The 18,754-nt window shown below is 50.5% G+C and overlaps 1 protein-coding gene across 1 annotated transcript in view; it reads right to left on the bottom strand.

Moving 5' to 3' along the window:
- Positions 1-17,742, bottom strand: part of Mroh2a (maestro heat like repeat family member 2A) — a 33,019-nt gene extending 15,277 nt beyond the window's left edge. Inside the window, exons 1-22 of the mRNA XM_021627258.2 lie at positions 17,661-17,742; positions 17,400-17,581; positions 15,165-15,296; positions 14,850-15,012; positions 13,010-13,108; positions 11,800-11,951; positions 11,172-11,315; positions 10,315-10,407; positions 10,088-10,166; positions 9,873-9,986; positions 8,801-8,877; positions 7,844-7,963; positions 7,444-7,554; positions 6,326-6,473; positions 5,232-5,272; positions 4,582-4,723; positions 4,288-4,340; positions 3,752-3,859; positions 2,914-3,033; positions 2,634-2,756; positions 1,250-1,402; positions 179-301 (exon numbers count right to left, since the gene is read on the bottom strand). Of these exons, the coding sequence (XP_021482933.1) occupies positions 179-301; positions 1,250-1,402; positions 2,634-2,756; positions 2,914-3,033; positions 3,752-3,859; positions 4,288-4,340; positions 4,582-4,723; positions 5,232-5,272; positions 6,326-6,473; positions 7,444-7,554; positions 7,844-7,963; positions 8,801-8,877; positions 9,873-9,986; positions 10,088-10,166; positions 10,315-10,407; positions 11,172-11,315; positions 11,800-11,951; positions 13,010-13,108; positions 14,850-15,012; positions 15,165-15,296; positions 17,400-17,581; positions 17,661-17,742 (2,559 nt within the window). The remainder of the gene's footprint in view (positions 1-178; positions 302-1,249; positions 1,403-2,633; positions 2,757-2,913; positions 3,034-3,751; positions 3,860-4,287; positions 4,341-4,581; positions 4,724-5,231; positions 5,273-6,325; positions 6,474-7,443; positions 7,555-7,843; positions 7,964-8,800; positions 8,878-9,872; positions 9,987-10,087; positions 10,167-10,314; positions 10,408-11,171; positions 11,316-11,799; positions 11,952-13,009; positions 13,109-14,849; positions 15,013-15,164; positions 15,297-17,399; positions 17,582-17,660) is intronic.
- Positions 17,743-18,754: the final 1,012 nt, after the last annotated feature.

The following is an 18,754-nucleotide window of genomic DNA, read 5'->3' as shown; positions in this document are numbered from 1 at the left end:
TGATATACCAAAGTTGTTCTCTGAGCCTCTGGTTCATCAGTTTGAATCCAGAGTGGGGCAGGAAGGCTTTGCAGTCCCGATAGGTATCTCACAGATACCCACAAAGAACTTCAACCAGCATGAGATCAGAGGGCTAGACCCAAGACCACCCAGGACTAGGGAGGCCTGCCCCACTCACAACTATGAGGCCCGTAAGAGCAGACTTGTGAGCAAACTGGAAGTCTTCCACATCATTGATGCTTTTGATGGCGTTGGTGACCTGCACAACACTCTTCATGAAGGCCATTTTGAGGCTGATGTCCTATGCCCAGAGGAAGGTTGTGAGGGAGAAGCTGTTTGCACAAGAGCCCCAAGACATGCCCCTCATCCACTCCCCACCAGCATCATCTTTCCCATCCTCCGAAGAAGCCGCCACATCAGGGGTGCTCTCGGTGATAGGCCCCTCACTTGGCTGATTGTCAACCAACCACAGTGAGCTGGGCTTTAGAAATGGCCGCAGTGGTTGTTTTTATGTTCTGTGTATCTTTTCATGTATGGTTCATGTTCCATGTGCCTGTATACTCGTGTACACGTGTGTGTGTGTGTGTGTGTGTGTGTGTGTGTGTAGCTTGTGCATGTGGAAGCCAGAGTTCAGGGCTTATCATCTTCCTCAATCGCTCTATTCTTTGAGACAGAAACTTACAATGCAGCCAGACTGGGTTGGATCCTCCTATTCCCACCCCACCAGCACTACGATTACAGATGTCTACAGCCATGGTTAATGGTTGCTGCTGGGGATTTGAACTTAGGCCCTTCCACTTGTGCAGCAAGCGTGGTTAGGGATGGCATCGTCATCTCCCCCCTCCCACTATATGTATTTTACCACGATTGTAAAAAGTAAATTCTTCGGCTTTCATCTACCTTGCCACTCCAAGAAAGTGCCCCATAGCTCTGCGTCCCTTTGAAGACAGCCCACTTTTCTACTATACGAAAGTGAGTAGGTCAGAGGTGAGGGTGAGAGAGTAGGAAAGCATGGGAAGAATTGGGGCTCACTTTGTACTTCTGGGGAACCACGGTCACCTGCAGCACTCCGGGGAGGACGGCTCCATCCTCCCTAGCACGACCCTAAAACTCTGGGGTGCGCAATGGATTCCCCAGAAGATGATCAGGCAGGACCCCGAGATGTCTCCTGAGTAAAGTGTCCCGGCACACTGCAGGCTGACTCCCCGCCCCCGCCACCATCACCGCAGCCGGTTTAAGAGAGAGCTACCTGGCAGCTGCTTGAGTAGTGGTGGATGATCTTGGCAGTGATGGGGCTGTCCACGTGGGTGAGGAGCATTTGGGGGTGGCAGTAAGAGGAGACACAGCTGTACATCACCATGAGGGCACTCTTCACAGTCTCTCGCCTCCAGGGGTGGTCCTTCTGCGTGAGACAGAAAGAGGAAAAGGGGTCGGGGGGGGGGGAGGGGGAGATGGCCCAGTGCTTAGAACTCACAAGTGTGAGGATGGGTCTTTAGATTCTCAGAACTCACAGAAATACTGGGTCGGTGTGACGGCCCAATTGTAATTCTAGCCTCAGGAGACTGGGACGAGGGAATCCCCAGAGCAAGCTGGCTGATAAGGTTAGGCCTCTCAGGGTTTGGCTGAGCTAGCCTGTCTCCGTGGGTAAGTAGAAGAGCAAAGGAGGACGGTTCCTGACGTAAAGACCTCCACGTTCATGCGCACCTCCACGCATGCCACCCGCACATGTGTCCCCACACACGCAAACATGCGCATATTCATACCACACACACACATGAGAAGTGAGGGAATTTTTAAAAAGTGAAGGACCACTGAGGAGCAGGGGGTGCTCAGCTCGCCCCCAGGAGAGAGCAGGTGCCGAGCTGGCTGTGTGAGGGCCAGAGTCTGATTGAAGATGCTGTTAGGTCAGTAGGAGGGGGCTTCAGTGGACTGTTCCTTGGGTCTACAACCACGAATTGCTTTCCTCAAGCACTTATGCATTAACACATTTTTTTTGGACACCAATTACGTGCCAGATGCTGCGCAGGAAGGTGGGAACCAAAGAGGCCAGAATATACCCACCCTGAGAAGGTTCAGTCCAGTGACCCACCCATTAGCTGTGAGAGGAGCCTGGTAAGGACATCGCCAAACAGACACACTAGCTGCACAAGCCATGCTTAGATAGCTAAACGGGAGCTGCTTCACCCCGGAGGCCTGCCTAAGCGTTAGAGAAGCACTATTAGGAGCAGCTAAAGTCACCACTGTGACCACTTCATTAGATTCTTGTGGTGGGAAGCGCTCCTTCTGATGTTCATTTTGCCATAAAGAAGGGATGACAGTGGGGTGGGGTGGGGGATGGGCAATTTAAATCTCTAGTTGGCAGCTGTTGGACTCAACCTTGGTTCTTTCTCTGCCTTGAGAAAAAGGACTGCCAGTCAAGCAACATGGACCTCACGCCAGGACTGACACTGTGGATGCTCTGCAGACGCCTTGGGGAAGCTGCATGACCGTCACCATTGGTTCTGCTCCCACAGCTGTGGCCCTAGCCATGAATGACTCAAGCAGCTTACTCCAGATGTTCCCAGCAAGATCTTCGTTTGCTGGGAGCACTGCCTTCAAGGCCTGAGACTAAGCCTCGCGCTGAGGAGCCTTACCCTCCAGGCACCAATCTGCCAGGACTGCTCCGACTCCTGGATCCTCTCCTCGAAGTCATGAAGCACATTCAGCACTGTCTTTACCTGGCCCCGGGCACACAGGCCAAAGCACAGGATGATGCCCTGCAGGGAAGCCCAGCCAGGGTGAGAGCAGGGGGCAAGGAGAGATGTATAAGTACACATATGTGAGAGCACGAATCCAAGTGCTTCCCGCCCTGCCCCCACCCCCACCCCCAGATCACAGAAGGTTGTGGATAAGCGGGGCCCAGGGTAACCTCACCTCCCGATCAAAGTCATTGCTATAGTCCGTCTTGTAGAGCAGCTCCAGCAACAGCACCTCCACCCTGTCGGCCTCCAGCCCCATGCCTAAGGTGAAACCCAAGGCCCTGTACAGAAAGCCCTGGAGAAGAGGAGGGAGGACCTAAGGCTTTTCTACTCCCAGACTCCAGGCAGCACTACTGGAGGGCATGTGATACATAGTCCTGGTTTTCTTTTTACAGGTATTTTTTGCATTTTCTACATCCTTAAAAAAAATATTCAGTTTGTTCTGTGAAGTCAGATTGCATAGGGGCTTGGTATATTATCAATTTTAGCAGGGGAGGTCAAATCCTTTCCTTTCAGTCAAATATGTTGCTACCCACAAACTTGGGAGCATCAATTTCCCCAGCTACTTCCTGACATAGGATAACACCAGCAAGAGGTGGACTGCCCTTGTTTTGATGCGTCAGTGCGAGGGGATGAAAGCTTGGGGTTGTGCTGGAGGCAATGCTGAGTCTGGAGATGCAGTGCTGGGGAAATCACCATCTTAACTCTATCCATGAACATGGGATGCTTTGCAATTACCAAGATCCTTTCTGATTCCTTTCAATTATTTTTATGGTTTTACAATGAAAGAACAAGAAAAAAATTATTTTACCAAAAAAAAGTACATGTGACCAGAATGTGAAAACAAACAAGGAATTTAAGAGCCTAAAAATCAGTGGACTAGGTTATTCCCTCTCCTTCCAGGACCTGAAGTAGCCAGGAGGCCACCCGCTCTGATGTAAATGCAGCATGAGCCGCTTCCATCCCTGGAGGCCCCTCCCTGCCTGAACTGTGAGGTTCCCGTGAGGACAAACCTTTTCCAAAGAGGGGCTGTCGAAGGTCTCGATCTGGTTGTTAAGCTCTTTGCTGAGGCGCAGGCTCCAGCTGGTGCCCCGGGTCTTCTTGAGGGAGTTTCTCAGAAACTGGGAAGTAACAGACTGGTGAGCAAAGGCAAGCGAGCCCAGGGAATACTATGTGACTCTGAATGGGGCCTTGTTCTTCTGGGCCACCTCCTCTCAACCTCTGAAACATTCAGTCGGTGGATCGCCAACCCAGGGCTAACATTTCGTGTGCCGGGAACACAGCTGTGGCTTCAGCAGCTGCTGGGAGGTCACTTAGACTGTCCCTGCTGCTTTTCCAGGCTCTTGGCTCACTCACCTCTCCTCTTACTAACACACACAAACACACACACATAGGTGCCATCCTTGTTAAGTCTGCTCTGACAGAGGGAAACATGTCCTTTACAGGACCCTAATCTTGCCCACATGTCACTCCCATTACATCCCCCCCTCCTCCCGTGCTCCTTCTCTTCTCCCTTGCTCTGGCCTCAGATAACAGTTCACCCCTTTACCTGAATCAGCTTATCCTCCCAGGCCTTCTGGTTCCAAGTAAACTCAGTGTGCTCTGGAGGAGAATAAGCGTGGTCTCACAGGCTGCCTTCTGCTGCTGCCCCTGGGTCAGCCTCCCTACCCCAGCGTCAGAGGCCCTCCAGGAATGAGCTCATCACACTCAGTATTTCCCTTCTGAACACCCCATGGTATGCACCCAGTTCTTAAGACCAAAGGAGGCCTGTTCGGGTCCACCAGACCAGACCCCAGGTCCCTGCTATTCAAGTCACAGCATGCACACAGAGTGGGCCCCTCACCTTCCAGGTACTGGACCAGCAACGGGATCTCCTGCTCCCACATGTCAGCCATGGAAGGAGCAATGCTCTGGCTTAGGGTCCTCAGGAGGTTGAGCATGGCAATCCCACGACCTTCTCCTTTGTAAGGTGATGACATCAGCACCTGGTGGGCCCCAGTAAATCAGTAGAGCAGTGGTTGGCATATACTCCCTACCTGGGAGTTTGCCATCTTCATTATAAAGAAGAAATTGAGCAGAGTATACAGCTTTTAAAGAGAGCATAGAAAGGTGCTTGTAGAGGACACTGTAGGAAGGAAGGGGAGGACAGGCCAGACCCAGGTTCCTTTCTGATCCTGAGACTGAAAGGAACTTTGATTAGGGCCCACAGGACTGAGTCTGCCTGGGGCAGACAGGTTGTGGGTGGTGTTCTGGTGGTGTTTTCAGCGGAGGAATCTGAGAGCAGATCCCCGCCAGGCCCCCGACATATGAGCACACTGCCCCTGATGTATCTTTTCAAGAACAACACAGACCTTGGGACACTATTCTACCCAATATCCAGCTTCCTCGTTGCATCCCATTCCCTCCTCCCTCTGGAGCACTGAGCATGAGGCAGTCAAGGAAGAGGTGTCATTGCAAACGGATGCACCAGGCCAGAGCATGTCAGCCACTCACCAGGAGACGGGCCAGAAGTTTCTGGGGTGCAGGCAGGTCCACTGAGGAAGGAAAAGAAACCCCAGATGGGGATGCCTGGCCCATGTCAAAATGTGTCCTATAACCCCCAAGGGAGACACCTTTGGAGGTGATTTCCAAAGATTATGACTATTACCCTTGCCCCAGATGAAGACTGGGTCTGCCCAGAGGCTTTTCTCATGAAGAAAGTCATGGGCTCCTTCCAGAGAGAAGGGAGAATTTTGCTCACCGCATGGGTCCAGATGCTGTGTTTTCAGGCGGTGGATGTTTATTTTTAATGGACCTGCCAGGGCAATGTTCTCTTTCCTACTATAGATCTTGTCCTCCCTTCAACTAGTAGTAATTTGATACCCAACCCTGACTCTTGTCCACTCTTTATAAGCTTTGGGAACTAGTAAGCGCTGAAAAGCAAGCACACTTAGATGAATGGGCAAGGGAGGGGCCCGGGCCTGCTGAGAAGCTGTGGGTGTGGAGATCCAAGAGAGGACTCAACCTTATATTCCGGGTTGAAAGTTCACAGTAACGTAGGTCACTTACGCTTTTTAGCTTGAACTCAGACAGCAGGACCTGCCCCTTGTCATCATAGGCTAGGAATGGTCCTTCTAAATCTCCCTACCCCAAGTCATGCCTGACCCTGTGAATCTCCGGGGTCATGAGAGCAGCCCCTTAAGGACCAGAGATAGTATAGAAAGAGAAGAGCAGTGACATGATGTAGCTGGACATGGTCACTTGAGAGCTTGTGTTGACAGTGGACCACAGTAAGGTCAGTTGACAGACAACTGATTGGGATGCTACAGTTCCTCTAGAAGACTCAGAGAAGCTAGGAAGGGCAAAGACCAATAAAAGCCATGGGTAGAGCGCCTGCCCATGGTGAGAACTGGGGAGATGGGGACATGGTGAATGAGCTACCAGGAGGGGACTCTGCAGGGTTTTAACCCCTCTCTAGACATGGCAGGGAGGATTCTAGACATTTCCTGGAGAAGGGGAAATGTGAAGGATCAGGATGCTGGGGGAAAAGTGACAAGGAGCCATTCCGTCTGCCCATTCCCACCAGCTGGCCCAGAGATGCCACCCACCATGTTTGCTCTTTCCAGCTATTCCAGCCTCAGTGTCTTTGCCATGAATTTGATTCTCTGCCAGGTTCGTGAGGCTGATACAGATGGGGGTCAATGCTTCTGTGTAGTCTGTCTCCATGATGTAGCACAGAAGCCTTACCCAGAACTCCTGGGGCAGGGATGGGGAGAGGATGGTCCAGGATAAAGTAGAGGTATCCTATGTACCTCCCCCTCCCCAGCCTTGGCCAGGCTCCACCCACAGTGAAGACTCTACCTGGTTTTCTAAAACCTATCCCAAATACTCACAGGCTCAGCCCTCAACTGACTTTCCTGCCCACCCTGGATTTTTTTTTTTTTTACAGAGGCACCCAGATGGCGTTCACACAGCCCTGCTACCTTCATATCCATACTATATCCACTGCATTGTTTGACCAGGGCCTTCTCTGGGGCCCAGAGGCCTTTGAGTTACAAACTAGTCCGATAATCCAGCGGTGCTTGTCAGTTGTGATGTGTATTTGTCAACCCGGCTGGGCTAGTGTACCCACTCATTATACCAAATGCTAGCCCAAAATTACTGCACACATGTCGCATAGCTGTGATGAAAAGTTCACAGTCCATAAAGATTATCCTTGAACGCAGGCAGCCAAAAGGCCCAGAGAACAGAATACTGCAGAAGAGGAAATTTTGCCGCAAAATGACAGCTTTCTCTACAGCCCTCACCCTCCCGCCTGCAGCCTCCGGCCCTCACCACTAGATAGGAGGCACCCAGCCTATGGTTGCCCCCCACAGACAATCAGTCATTCCTTTCTTGATGTTGTCGTGGTATTATTCTCCCTGCCTTGGTGCTGTGTCTCATCTGTTGCAATTAAAATCTGGTACACTTGTTTCTCCTATAGCCTGGGATTCCCTCGGGGCATGTAGAGCCCTCCTAGCTGAACTTACTCAACTGTAGAGTGCTTGCCCACAGAGGAGCTTTAAAATAACAGACATACTTCAGGCAACCAGGTGACTGCTACATTTTGAGACCTACTGGAGGGTTAAGAGATGGAGAATATCTGGGTTCCTCTGCCAGCCTTCAAAAGGCAGCCAGGACCCATGGCCATGACTATGGTGGCCCACTGGATGGGGAGTGAGCTCACATTGGTCATGCCACTGATAGAGGAAGTTATGATCTTCACAGTGTCCATTGTTACTTTGTGGACCATCTTCTCTTCCAAATCCCTCTGATAAAAGGATTCCCGGCGATTTGTCTAGAAGACAGAACCCAAGATGTTCTTTTAGGCAGGGGCTTGCCACAGTCTCAGGAGTGGTCTCCTTTCTCCCGATGGGCTCCCTGCTCAGACACTGGGTCCTAGGATGCCAAGGAATGGGCCTGAGCCTCATACTTAGGAGACTGCACAAGTCTGGTCCATACCTGCAGGGTAGCCATGAGCCTCGACAGGTCCAAACAGGTCTTCCATGAGGCATTCCTTGCTCAATACTTAGTAATCCATTTCTAAAGTGCAGCTGTCCCATGGGCTGAGGGTTGGGGCCACTCACCAGTTTGTAGGTAGATAAGGTGAGCTGGACAGATACGTATTTCAGACCCCAGCCTTTGATCTTTTCCTGGAAGCCCGACAGAACCAGCTGGCCAATAATTCGTAGAATTGCCATCCGTACCTGTGGGGACCAGGCAAGGGTCAGCTGGGGAAGGCCAGGTTTCATCACGGATATCTGCATCTAGCAGTCTTGTGACATGAAATGCCTGGGAACTGTGGGTGCTCTTGGCGAGAAGGGCTTTCAGGGGATTTCTGGCTAACTACCCATCCTGCCCATCACCGCTTTCCTCGTGGTGGAACATCATTCTACTGTGTACTCACATGAGTGTCTCACTTGGGCCCTTTAGAGCTGTCTTTATGCCATTCTAACATGTGTTACATGGTCTTAGCAGCCTTGGTGGGAAAACCCATTTCTTTTTAAAAACTCTGGTCTCCCTCAGGTGCTCAGTAAAACACACTATGGTGGGGATGGGGCACAAAACTAGCAATTTTTCTTGTGTCTATGTGGCTTCCCATCTAAATCTCTAGTCCTAACACACACAGCCTGCTCTGTAGTCCTTGAAACTTCTCTGACTATCCCTTCCCTGACACTGCTTTCTCAGCTAGAGTAGCACCCCAAGCTAGCTGTGGCTGCCCTGTAGCCTGGGACTGTGGTATCCAGCTGGCTGAGGGTGTGGCGGGGGCGGGAGCATGTCCCCCAGTTGCTTTTCTCACAGGAAGTAAGACTACTAGACAAACCCTGTGTGGCCAGCAGCCTTTCCTCCCTGCAAGGCAGAGTCTAGACAGACTGCTCTGAAAACCCCTGGTCCTAGATAGGGAGTGCCTCATGGCAGACCTGCAACTCTCACTGCATAGACTACGTCCTGCCCCCACCCAAGACTGGGCCTACGGTCAGCTATTCCGTCTGAGGCCTCCACCTCTCAGCCCGAGCTACCCGGCAGGGTCCCCTCCCAGTTACCTTGGATCGAGTGTCAGACAGAGTGTTCTTGACAACCCGGATGGCCAGGTAGATGGTCTTGATGTTCATCTTGGGGTCTGAAAGAGAAAGACCAGCCTGGGGCACTATGGTTCAAGAAGACACCACGGGGCTTGTCCCTTCCACAGACCACACAGGCTCGGGGTCACTTCCTCAGGACCCTCACTGCTAGGCTCCCCCTGGGCACAGCCCCCTCTATTTCCAGAACCACATTCACACCTACGCAAGTGCATGTGGAGGTCAGAGGTTCATGCCCTATGTCTTCTGCTTGATTTTGATTCCTATCCCCAGTATAGGTTATAGACATAAGCTCACACACCCAGCTTTTCATGCAGGCTCTGGGGATCAGGCGGTCATGCTGGGATGACAAGCGCTTTACACACAGAGCCATCTCCCCAGCCTCCACAGAGGCTCATCTAATGCTTTGCTTTATCACAGTGTTTTAGTGAATATTGTGATCTGATTGTCTTTGGGTAGTTATTGCCTAGAGACAATTGTCAAAAGGATTATTAAACCCAAGGTTTGGTTCCTATCTGACTAAGCATCCAGAGTTGTTTAGCAATTTGAACCCATCAGTGATGTGTAAGAAACTGGTTTCTTATGGCCCCTGGCTGGGAACAAGCAAAAAATAGTACACAGGCTAAATCCAAACAATTTGTCTAATAATGATTTGTTTGGTTATTTATTTACTTTTTATATGGATGAGTGGTTTGCAGTAATGAATGAATGTCTGTGCCAGGCACATGCCCAGTGCCTGCAAAGGTCAGAAGAGGGTGTTGAGGGTAAAGGCTAAGTCTGTGGACTTGGAGTTGCAAGGTTGCGGTCAGCCTTTCTGCCAGCCCCTGACAGAGTTGGAGGTCAGAAGCAAGACTCGAGCTAACTATGAAGCCCAGGGGCGAGAGGTACAGAGGGGGCCACAGTGCTGGTTCAACTCAAAAATGACGAATATGAAGCAACCAAAAGACTTGGCCCACCCAGCAGTGACTACCAAAACAGGACCAGAGCCAGAAAGGAATGGCACCATGGTGGTGCCTGTCCACTCCAGCTGGCTCACCATCTGCGCTCACCACTGCCCTAATCAGGGCCAGTGTCCCCACACGGATAGCCTCCTTGCTCATCTCCACCTGGCTGAAGAAGAACTTCATCAGCTCCTTGGGGTAGGAGCGGGCTGCAGGGCAGAAGGAGCAGGTCAGTCAAGGCTGACAGGCTCCGCCTCAGTCCCTGCACTCAGCAAGGGGCTGGGCCTCCCCCGGTCCCTGCAGACCTCACCCAGGGCTATGAAGCAATGCACGATCTCCATCAGGTTCTGACTGCTGAACTGATGCTGTGCTGGGGCCTTGTTGCATACCTAGGGGATAGTGTGCAAGGAGGATGAGGAACTCACAGGGCACTGGCCACACGGGCAGTCCAGCCCTCATGCCTTCGTGCCTGGGGGAAAACCACATCCTGAGGCAGTCTCCTGTTGATTGCTTTGAGGATGCCCTTACTGGCCTCACCTGGACATGCAGCTCTGTGAAAATGGGGTGTAGCAGCATCGGGGGGATGGGGGTGTTGGTGGTAACAGATGCTTCTAAAATCTGCCTCAAGACCTGCAAAAGGGATGGGCAGAGGCTGCAGGTGACTGTCTCGCTTGGGTTTCTTGCTACTCAGCAGGCCACTGAGTTGTGGTACAGGTTCACCGCCCCACCCCCAACCCTATCCAGCTGGCTGGACATAGAGGCTCCGTTTTCTACAAGATGGACTGGATCCAACCCTACAATACCACCAGCCCTGGTGATTCTTGTGCCCAGAAAACCTGGAGAGTGCATTCTGGGCCACTGAGAAGGCATTCAAGGCCCTTTTCACCTCTCTTGTTCCCTGGGGTTAGAGGTGAGTCTAAGCCTATTCTTCATCCATAATGACGTTTGCCATTGTTTGTCTTGTTCATTTCTGCTCCTTGTTTTACAGCAAAGTCCCATGTCCTGCACATTCACCCCATGTCAGTGTGCATCAGCCCAGGCCAGGCATCCACTCAGAACCCGCAACACCTCTGCCTCTCACGTTAAGAGGGTTATGGAGGCTCCAAAACCCCATTCCCCTGGGAGCTCCAGATTGTGTCCTTTTACCTAAAAATAAAATCTCTGGGCATAACTGCATAAGGGTCTAAATAGCCCGAGGGTCTTAGTTACAGTATCCCTGTAAATCTAAAGCAAATCCATGGTCTTCCTGTTTCCTCCTGGACCCTTTGAGATCCTTCTACCTGGAACTTATTTCCCATAGTGCCAGGCTCCGTAATGGCATGTAGGGTACAGATGTTAGGCCTGCTGGACCTGTAGGCTCCTGAGGATCAGGGTTTCTTGGGTCTGGCCCTCACCTGTGTGACAAAGAGGGCCTCCAGGCCGCCCTGGAACTCAGCCAGCAGCAGGGGGATATAGTCGTACACCTGCTCTCTCAGGTCATCATTGGGCAGGAGGAGGCTCAGCATGGGCCTGAGAGACTTGATGACACCCAGTTTCACCTGCGTAGGAAGTACAGTTCCCAGAGCCCCAGCAAGGCAAGGATCTTAACCACCCAAACACTCTCCAGAATCACACAGATGGGGTATTACAAACAGTGTCCAGGACACACCTGAAAGCCCCCAGCATGCCAGACTCTCTGATGCAAGTCCTGCCTGTAAGTCAAGTGACCCTGGACAAGTCCTAAACCTTTCTGTGCCTCAGTTTCCTTATTTGTAGAGTGTCCCTGCCTCATAGAGTTGGCACAAACACAATTTTTGTAGGCAAGCTATCTAGAGATTCCCTGGATCGGGGCAAGCACCCTCAAATCTCAAGCCCTCATCTGAAAGCTCCCTGTGGGCCTTTGCCAAGCTTTAGCCCTTGAAGCAAGCCTCCTGGGCCTACTCCATCTAGCATTCACAGAGACCAGGGTCTCTGGGGCTCCAGGAATGATGCTGAACACAGGAGCCCTGCAGTATCTTCTCCTCTGAGCGTAGCAAGCCTCACCTCCAGGTCCTGGTGGCGCAGCCAGACTGTCACGAAGTATCGGTACATTGGGAAGAGCTTCACAGCAAACTGGTCCTCGGTCATCACGGGGTACAGGCTGTCCTCCAGGTGCCTCAGGTAAAACTGCACCGTCTCACAGAATGTCTCCATGGCTGCCAGCGGCAGGACAGGGGAGGGGAGGCAGAGGGGCCAGGGTTGGAACCACTCCTTCCTCGTATTCTTTGGGTTACTGAGTCCCCTCCTCTCTGCTCTGCTGGCCCTTCACAGCCCCCTATTCTGTATGTCATTGTGAGCATTAAGCATGCATGTCTAAACCCCTCCTCTTGGGGATTCAGGGTCAAAGTGGGACCACAACTTGGGGATTCCAGTAAGGACAGCAGCAAGTACACAGGACCCTCCAAGGACCCTCTTTTTCTTAGGCATCAGTTGTTTATGTTTTTGTTTTGTTTTGTTTGTTTTTGGCCCAAATTAGTATCAAATAATCAAATGACAGGGCCAGATGATCAGATGAAAATAGTCTCTTAAGACTTCGCTGAGTCAAGCCCAACGGGGAATATACTCCCTGCCTTTTCCTTACAACTGTCAATCACCCTTCTCTGAAGTGCTTAAGTACAGAGCAAGCTATAGAGACTCACAGATCTGACCACGGTCTTCTAAAGTGTACCTACATGCCTCCGAGGGAGCTGATCGCAGGCTGTCTGGGCTAGTTTTTAAACATAAGTTAGAGTCATCTGGGAAGAGGGAACCTCAATTGATAAAATGCCTCCATCAGATTAGCCTGTGGGTGAGTGTATGGGGCATTTTCTTGGTAAACAATTAATGTGGAAGGACCCAGCCCCACCGTGGGAGGTGTCACCCCAGGGGCAGGTGCTCCTTGACTGTATTAGAAAGTTGGCTGAGCAACTCATGAGGAACAGTAATTTTCTGCCTTCATGTTTCTGCCCTGGCTTCCCTTCATGACAGATGGAAAGCTGTCAGATGAAATAAACCCTTTCTTCCCTAGGTAGCTTTTGGCATGGTGCTTATCACAGCAACAGAAACCCTAAACTAGGGTGTGAACCAAACAAAGTAAGAGAGAGAGGAGCCACTGGGGTGCAAACCAACAAACTTCTCATTCAACAAACCCTTCTCCTAGCCTTTCCTCTCCCCACCCCCAAGTTAACCTCCCCATGGTTAAATCTTCACCCACAGGCTCAAGGGAGATACACACCATTGCAGATGACCTGGCGCATCTTGGCTTCGTTGGCAAGTCTCAGCATAGTGAATATAGTTGCCAGGGTGATGCCCATGTATGGCATGAACTCAAACACTGCAGGACAACATGGAGAGGCCGCAAGGAATGAGGGAAGGGTGGGAAGGGGCAGGCAGGGAGCGTGGCTCGACCACCTTAAGCCTCCCACAGTTCACAAGGAAAGCCTTTGCAATGGCTGATGCGACAGGAAACGGGGTGAGATCAGTCATGCTTAGAAAGAGTAAACTGAAAACAAGAGAAGCGGAAAGGCATGAGAAAGGGAGCAGGGAATAGAGGAGCTACAGGGGAACAGAGGAACAGAGAGCCACAGAACAGGGAGGGGGCAGATGTGGAAAGAAAGGGAGGGTCCTGGGTAGGAGCATGTCTGTCTCAAGGTCATATGTCTGATTCTTGAAGAAGACCCAGTGTTCTCTATTCTTGGAAGGATGATGGCAGATATGGTGGGGTCTCACAGAGCAAAATGGCAGACAGGACCCACAGAAATGGAGAGAATCCCCTAGCAGACTCCAGAATCTAGGCCCACCCTTCCCTCCAAACCTCTCCACTCAAGCTGAGAGCATCCCTCCCTCCACACACTTCCTCAGATTCTATACTAAAACTGTGTTTCTATGCAATTGTGTTTCCACTCCACTCCCTCTTTCAGATCTTTGGTGTCAGTATCTGTAGGCCTAGGCTTAAGTCCCATGGGCCATCCAATTGCTACCTCCCTTTCTCCTCAGCTCCCACCCAAGCTCCCATCCCCATCATGCCAGGCAATATTCCCTGTCCTCCAACTGTCCTCTCTACAGAAATTGACATGTGCCACCTTGGTCTTGACTGTAGGTGGTTCTGACTTCACAGTCTTCAGAAGGGACCATAAACAAGGAAACAGGAACACAAAGGCTTATAAAGAGGACAACCAAAATGGCTGTTTGAGAGGAGAGCTCTTAGTGAGACAACCATTTTCCAGCTGAGGCTGAAGGACAGGAGAAAGGCGTGTGCGTAGAGAACACAGTGGATGAAAACATCCCAATTGTGAGAGCACTGTGTGCAAAGGCTTTGCGTCAGGAAAGAACTTGATTTCTCTGATGACCCAAGAGGTTCCTGTGACTGGAGGTGCAGAGTGAGGAGATGGGCATTAGATGAGGGAAACAGGAAGGACCAGTATCCTCAGGACTCTAGCATCATTAAAGGCATAGGAAGTGAGTAAAGATTTCTAAGGGGTAGTTGTCTGGTAGAATTCTGGTTCCAGGGAGATGACTCTGGCCACTCTATAGATGGAGAAGGGTGGGAGACAGATACAAGGAGTGAGTTTGAGTGTTCAAAGGAAGGATCTAGTTTTGAGAGAGGTCAATAGACAGGCCAGGAGGGAGTGGAATGTCTGTATGAAGAGGTCAGAAGTCAGGTTTGGCTGTAGTCTTTCTGTGGCCTTGGCTTGCAGGTGGGTTTCAAAGTCATTGCCACTTAAGGAGTAAGCTCGAGGGACCCAGCTTGGAGAAGCTCCAATGTAGTGATGTCTTGAGAGGTAACCCAAGAGCACCCCAGGGTGGTATCAAGGGCCTGGGAGAAGGACAGTACATGTGGTCTTCAATTCACTACATCTGGGTGGATTCATGAAAATGAAAATATCCTTAGTTGAGAAGATGCACTGAGCCCATTTTATGCACCAACATCCTGAGCTTAGTGGCCTGAGCTTAGTCTTTCTCTGTAGGGGTGGGCTGCTTAGGACTGCAAAAGAGGAGTGTCTGCCTCATGTTGTATAGGAAAAGGCCCAACTTCAGAGGTAGGAGCAGGGCCTCTACTGAGGATAGATCCCTACCATTGCCGTTGGCCAGCTTGGCCAAGGTGACAATGACAAACTCGTCAGTGAGGTTGAGGGGCTTGAGATGATGCTGTAGTTCATACATGACCAAGCTGAAGTGGTTTCGGGACAGTGCCACCAGAGTCTCACTGGCTACCTCGGCTGTCTCAAAGCTCTCCATCTGCAGAGGACAAAAGAGGCACCACTACCACCCTCTTGGCTCCATTAGGCTCAGCCTGCCTCTGTTCCAAGAGACAGCCTGGGCCAGGCTCAGCTGCAGTCCAGTTCCTGGGCCTGCAGGAGGAAGGCATGGTAGAATCCAGGCCCCACTACCTCTGTGATATCCCTCATCTGCTTGGAGGCGATGGCTACCAGCTTTTGTATGCAACGCTCCTCCATCTCCCCTTCTTGCTGGATGATCTCCTGCAGGATGTTGTAGACGTTCATCTTGCGCTGGGTAGAAATCTGGGAACAAGCATGGTGGGCGCAGTAGGGGCAGGGCTTTTTCCCAGCACCACCAGCCACCTCTGCTCCCTGACTCTCCCCCCTTCTTCACCTGCAAAAGGAAACTGCCACTCCACGGCCATTGTGTCTCAGACCTTCACGTCTTCAGCCCCTCCCAATTCTGTCCACTCACCCAACATTCCTTGTCCCTAGGAGCTGCAAGTCATTTCTTTTGTCTCAGTCAATATTAAGCCAGGAGGGTGTCAAATGGCCAACACACAAGGTTGGCCACTAAATATTTACACACTAAATATTGTCAGGCTTGGGAGCCCAAGAGGCAGGCTCAGCCTGCCCTTTGCCCTGGCTGAGGACTTTCTCCTGAAGCTTCTACATAGGCAGCACTTAGCACCAAATAAGGTGTCCTGGTTTAGGACAGGGTAGGGCAGATGACTTGTAACTGGAGAGCTGCAATTGAGAATGACTTTCACTGTCTGCACACATTGAGAAGAAGAGCATGTGTGCGTGCATGCATATGGAGGCCAGAGGATAGGTTTACATGTTGTTCTTCAAACACTGTTCACCTTGGGGGGTTTTCTTTGTTTGTTTGTTTGTTTGTTTGTTTGTTTCAGATGTTGTCTCTCACTGGCCTGGAGCTTGCCAGGTAGGCTAGGCTGGCTTCTCCGTGCAGACCCAGACATCCTCCTGTCTCTGCCTCCTGATTTCTGGGATTACAACTACACACCACTATGCCCAGCTTTTTTAATGTGGGTTCTAAAGATTAAACTTGGGTCTTTGTGTTTGCAAGACAAGCATGTTACCAACTGAGCTATCTCTCCAGCCTGATGGCTCATACTTAAGCAAGTATGAAGAGGCACACCTAAGACATGAGGGTGGTTTTACATGAAGCAGCATCAGTAATTGGTCTAAGCATTTGAACTCTGAACAGAGAGAAACAGTGAGACCATAGTAACTACTCAGCAAGTACTTCATGGCTCTAGACCAAGTACTTCATTGCCCCTGAAGCGGTCTTTCAGACATTTTCCTAAGAGTCCCTGCCCCATGGACCTTTGACAGCCCAGGTGTAATGGATATGCACTATGTGCGATCTGTGCTTTGCACATAAAGAGCAGTTAAAGAGCAGTAAATAATCATGTTTTCTGATGCCCTGAGGTCTGGAGGTGAGTGATGCTGTAGAGCCTTCCCCTCCCAGCAGTAGCCAGCTCCTAGAGATAGTTCACCAACCCCTTTTGAGGCAGAAAACAAACTCTATTATAGACTGACTTGGATTCCCTCAAAATCTGTATGTTGATGCACTACCCCCAAGTTAACTGACATTTGGATGGGCAGGCCTTTGAGAAGTAATTGAGACTTAACTCAGAAGATTGGGGCACTAATCCAAAGAGACTGATGCCTATTTGAAGAAACTGGAGCTCCCCGCCCCCACCCCACCCCCTATCTTTCCATAGAACAGTGATTCTCAAACCTTTCATGCATTTCCTCATATTGTAGTGACCCCCAACCATAAAATTATTTCGTTGCTACCTCATAACTGTAGTTTTGTTATTGTTATGAATCATAATGTAAATATTTGATATGCAGGATATTTGATATACAACCCCTAAAGGGCTCATGACCCAGAGGTTGAGGACCACTTCCGTAGAAGAAACACCATGAAGATGGTGTCAGGGCAGCTGTCTGCAAGCCAGAAAGAGCCTCAGCAAAAATCCAGTCTGTGGGCATCTTGACTATGGCCTCCTAGGGTGCAGAGAGGAAATACGTATCCAGTGTTTCAGCCACACAATTTATAGCCCTCTGTTATGACAATGTGAGCAGACTGCAACACCAGTCAATCCGGAAACCACTCCCTACCAGTCAGATGCCTTCCAGTCCTGCCACACCAGTCACAGAGATGCCTCCTAAACATGAAATTCCTTTCCAACTAGCCCTGGGGAATGGATGTTTCTAGTGTCACCAATCTCTGCATCACGGCTCTTAACACTGTGTCCATGATGATTGGTAACACTGTCCATGGTGATTGGAAAGGCATTTGGAGTGATGGGTGGACTCCTGGGTGCCTAAATGTATCTAGCCAAAGAGAAGGTGTGGAGGGTAGGGTGTCCCTACCTCTGGCTCCTGCAGGCAGCGGATAAGAGCGTTCATCACCACACAGGGATCCGTGGTAGCCTTCTCTGTGATAATTACTGAAGCCAAGGTCTTCCTCATGTCCAGGCCTGACCCTGTGGTGTCTGTCTTTGCTGATTCACTGTCCATGATGTTCAGAAGGTTGGTGACTTGAAGGAATGTACCTGATACAAAGAAGGTGTAGGTGCGGCATTGAGTGGCCAAGAGGGGCCAGTGATACGGTGATGTGGTTGGCTTCCTTACCATCATCCTCTGGCTCTAGAGATCCCAGATGCTCTGCTTCCTCCAGCAGGTCTTCATTCATCTCAGAGGGGTCTTCTTCCATGTCTCCTCGAGCTGATTCAAGATGGATGAGATTAATAAATACTTGGAACGGCAGCACTCCCTAAGACAACCTCCCAGGAGTTCACAGGCTTTTTGAAGCTCTCCCTTCAGTGCCTGTGGCTCCATTTGAACTAGTAGAATAGGGCAAAGGGAATAGGGTGCCCCATCTTGACTGGGCTACATTAGATGCAATGCCTATAAGAAGACCCTCCCTTGAGTTGATTGTGTTGTTTGCAAAGGTGATGGGAATTAACCTCAGGTTCACATTATTCACTTAGGAAAAAACACTATGCCATCATTGAGAGGAGAGATCCGTGATGCATGCTGCCTATGGAGGGAACCACATGGTGTGAAACTGGGGTTCCCAGTCTTACAACTACAGGAACTGAATTCTGCCAACAATCACATGCACTGGGAAGAGGCTGTTGAGCTCCAGAAAGGGAAGAGGAAAGCATCCCTGCCAACAACTTGGCTGCAACCTCTAAGACCATGAGCAGCAAGCCACACCCAGATTCCTACCCACATGGAAACTGAGATAACGATACCCTATGAATCCACTAAGGTAGTTATACTTTGTTACACAGCAATATATTAGTCAATATGCTTGGTAAAAAGGTCCCCTCCCTTTCCTCTAGATATTAAAAATTGGGGACTATGGAATTCAGTCTGCGCACTAACTTCTAAGGCTGTTCACCACCCACAGTATCTTAATGAGCGACAAGCAGCACAGATGTCTACACGGAGGATTAAAGTTCTTAGATCCTTCCTCCTCCAGCCTCAGTTCCTCAACACTCAACCCAGAATAGCTCTTTAGAGGACCTAAACACTGGCCTTGTCTCGAAGTCCTCTTCTGTGTAAAACAAAAATGTTGGCTGAGGAAGATCTCCACTCTGTCTAATATGCACCAATGAAAATATGAACAATGGCAGGATCTAATGTCCACCACAGACAGTCAGGCTCCTCCATGGTAATCCTCATGAGGAACAGGACTCCTGGCAGGGCTGGAGGTTTCA

This window comes from Meriones unguiculatus, chromosome 15, assembly GCF_030254825.1.
Source record: "Meriones unguiculatus strain TT.TT164.6M chromosome 15, Bangor_MerUng_6.1, whole genome shotgun sequence".
Taxonomy (NCBI): domain Eukaryota; kingdom Metazoa; phylum Chordata; class Mammalia; order Rodentia; family Muridae; genus Meriones; species Meriones unguiculatus.
The sequence above is the reverse complement of the archived record's forward strand: the minus strand, read 5'-3'. Positions and strand labels throughout refer to the sequence as shown.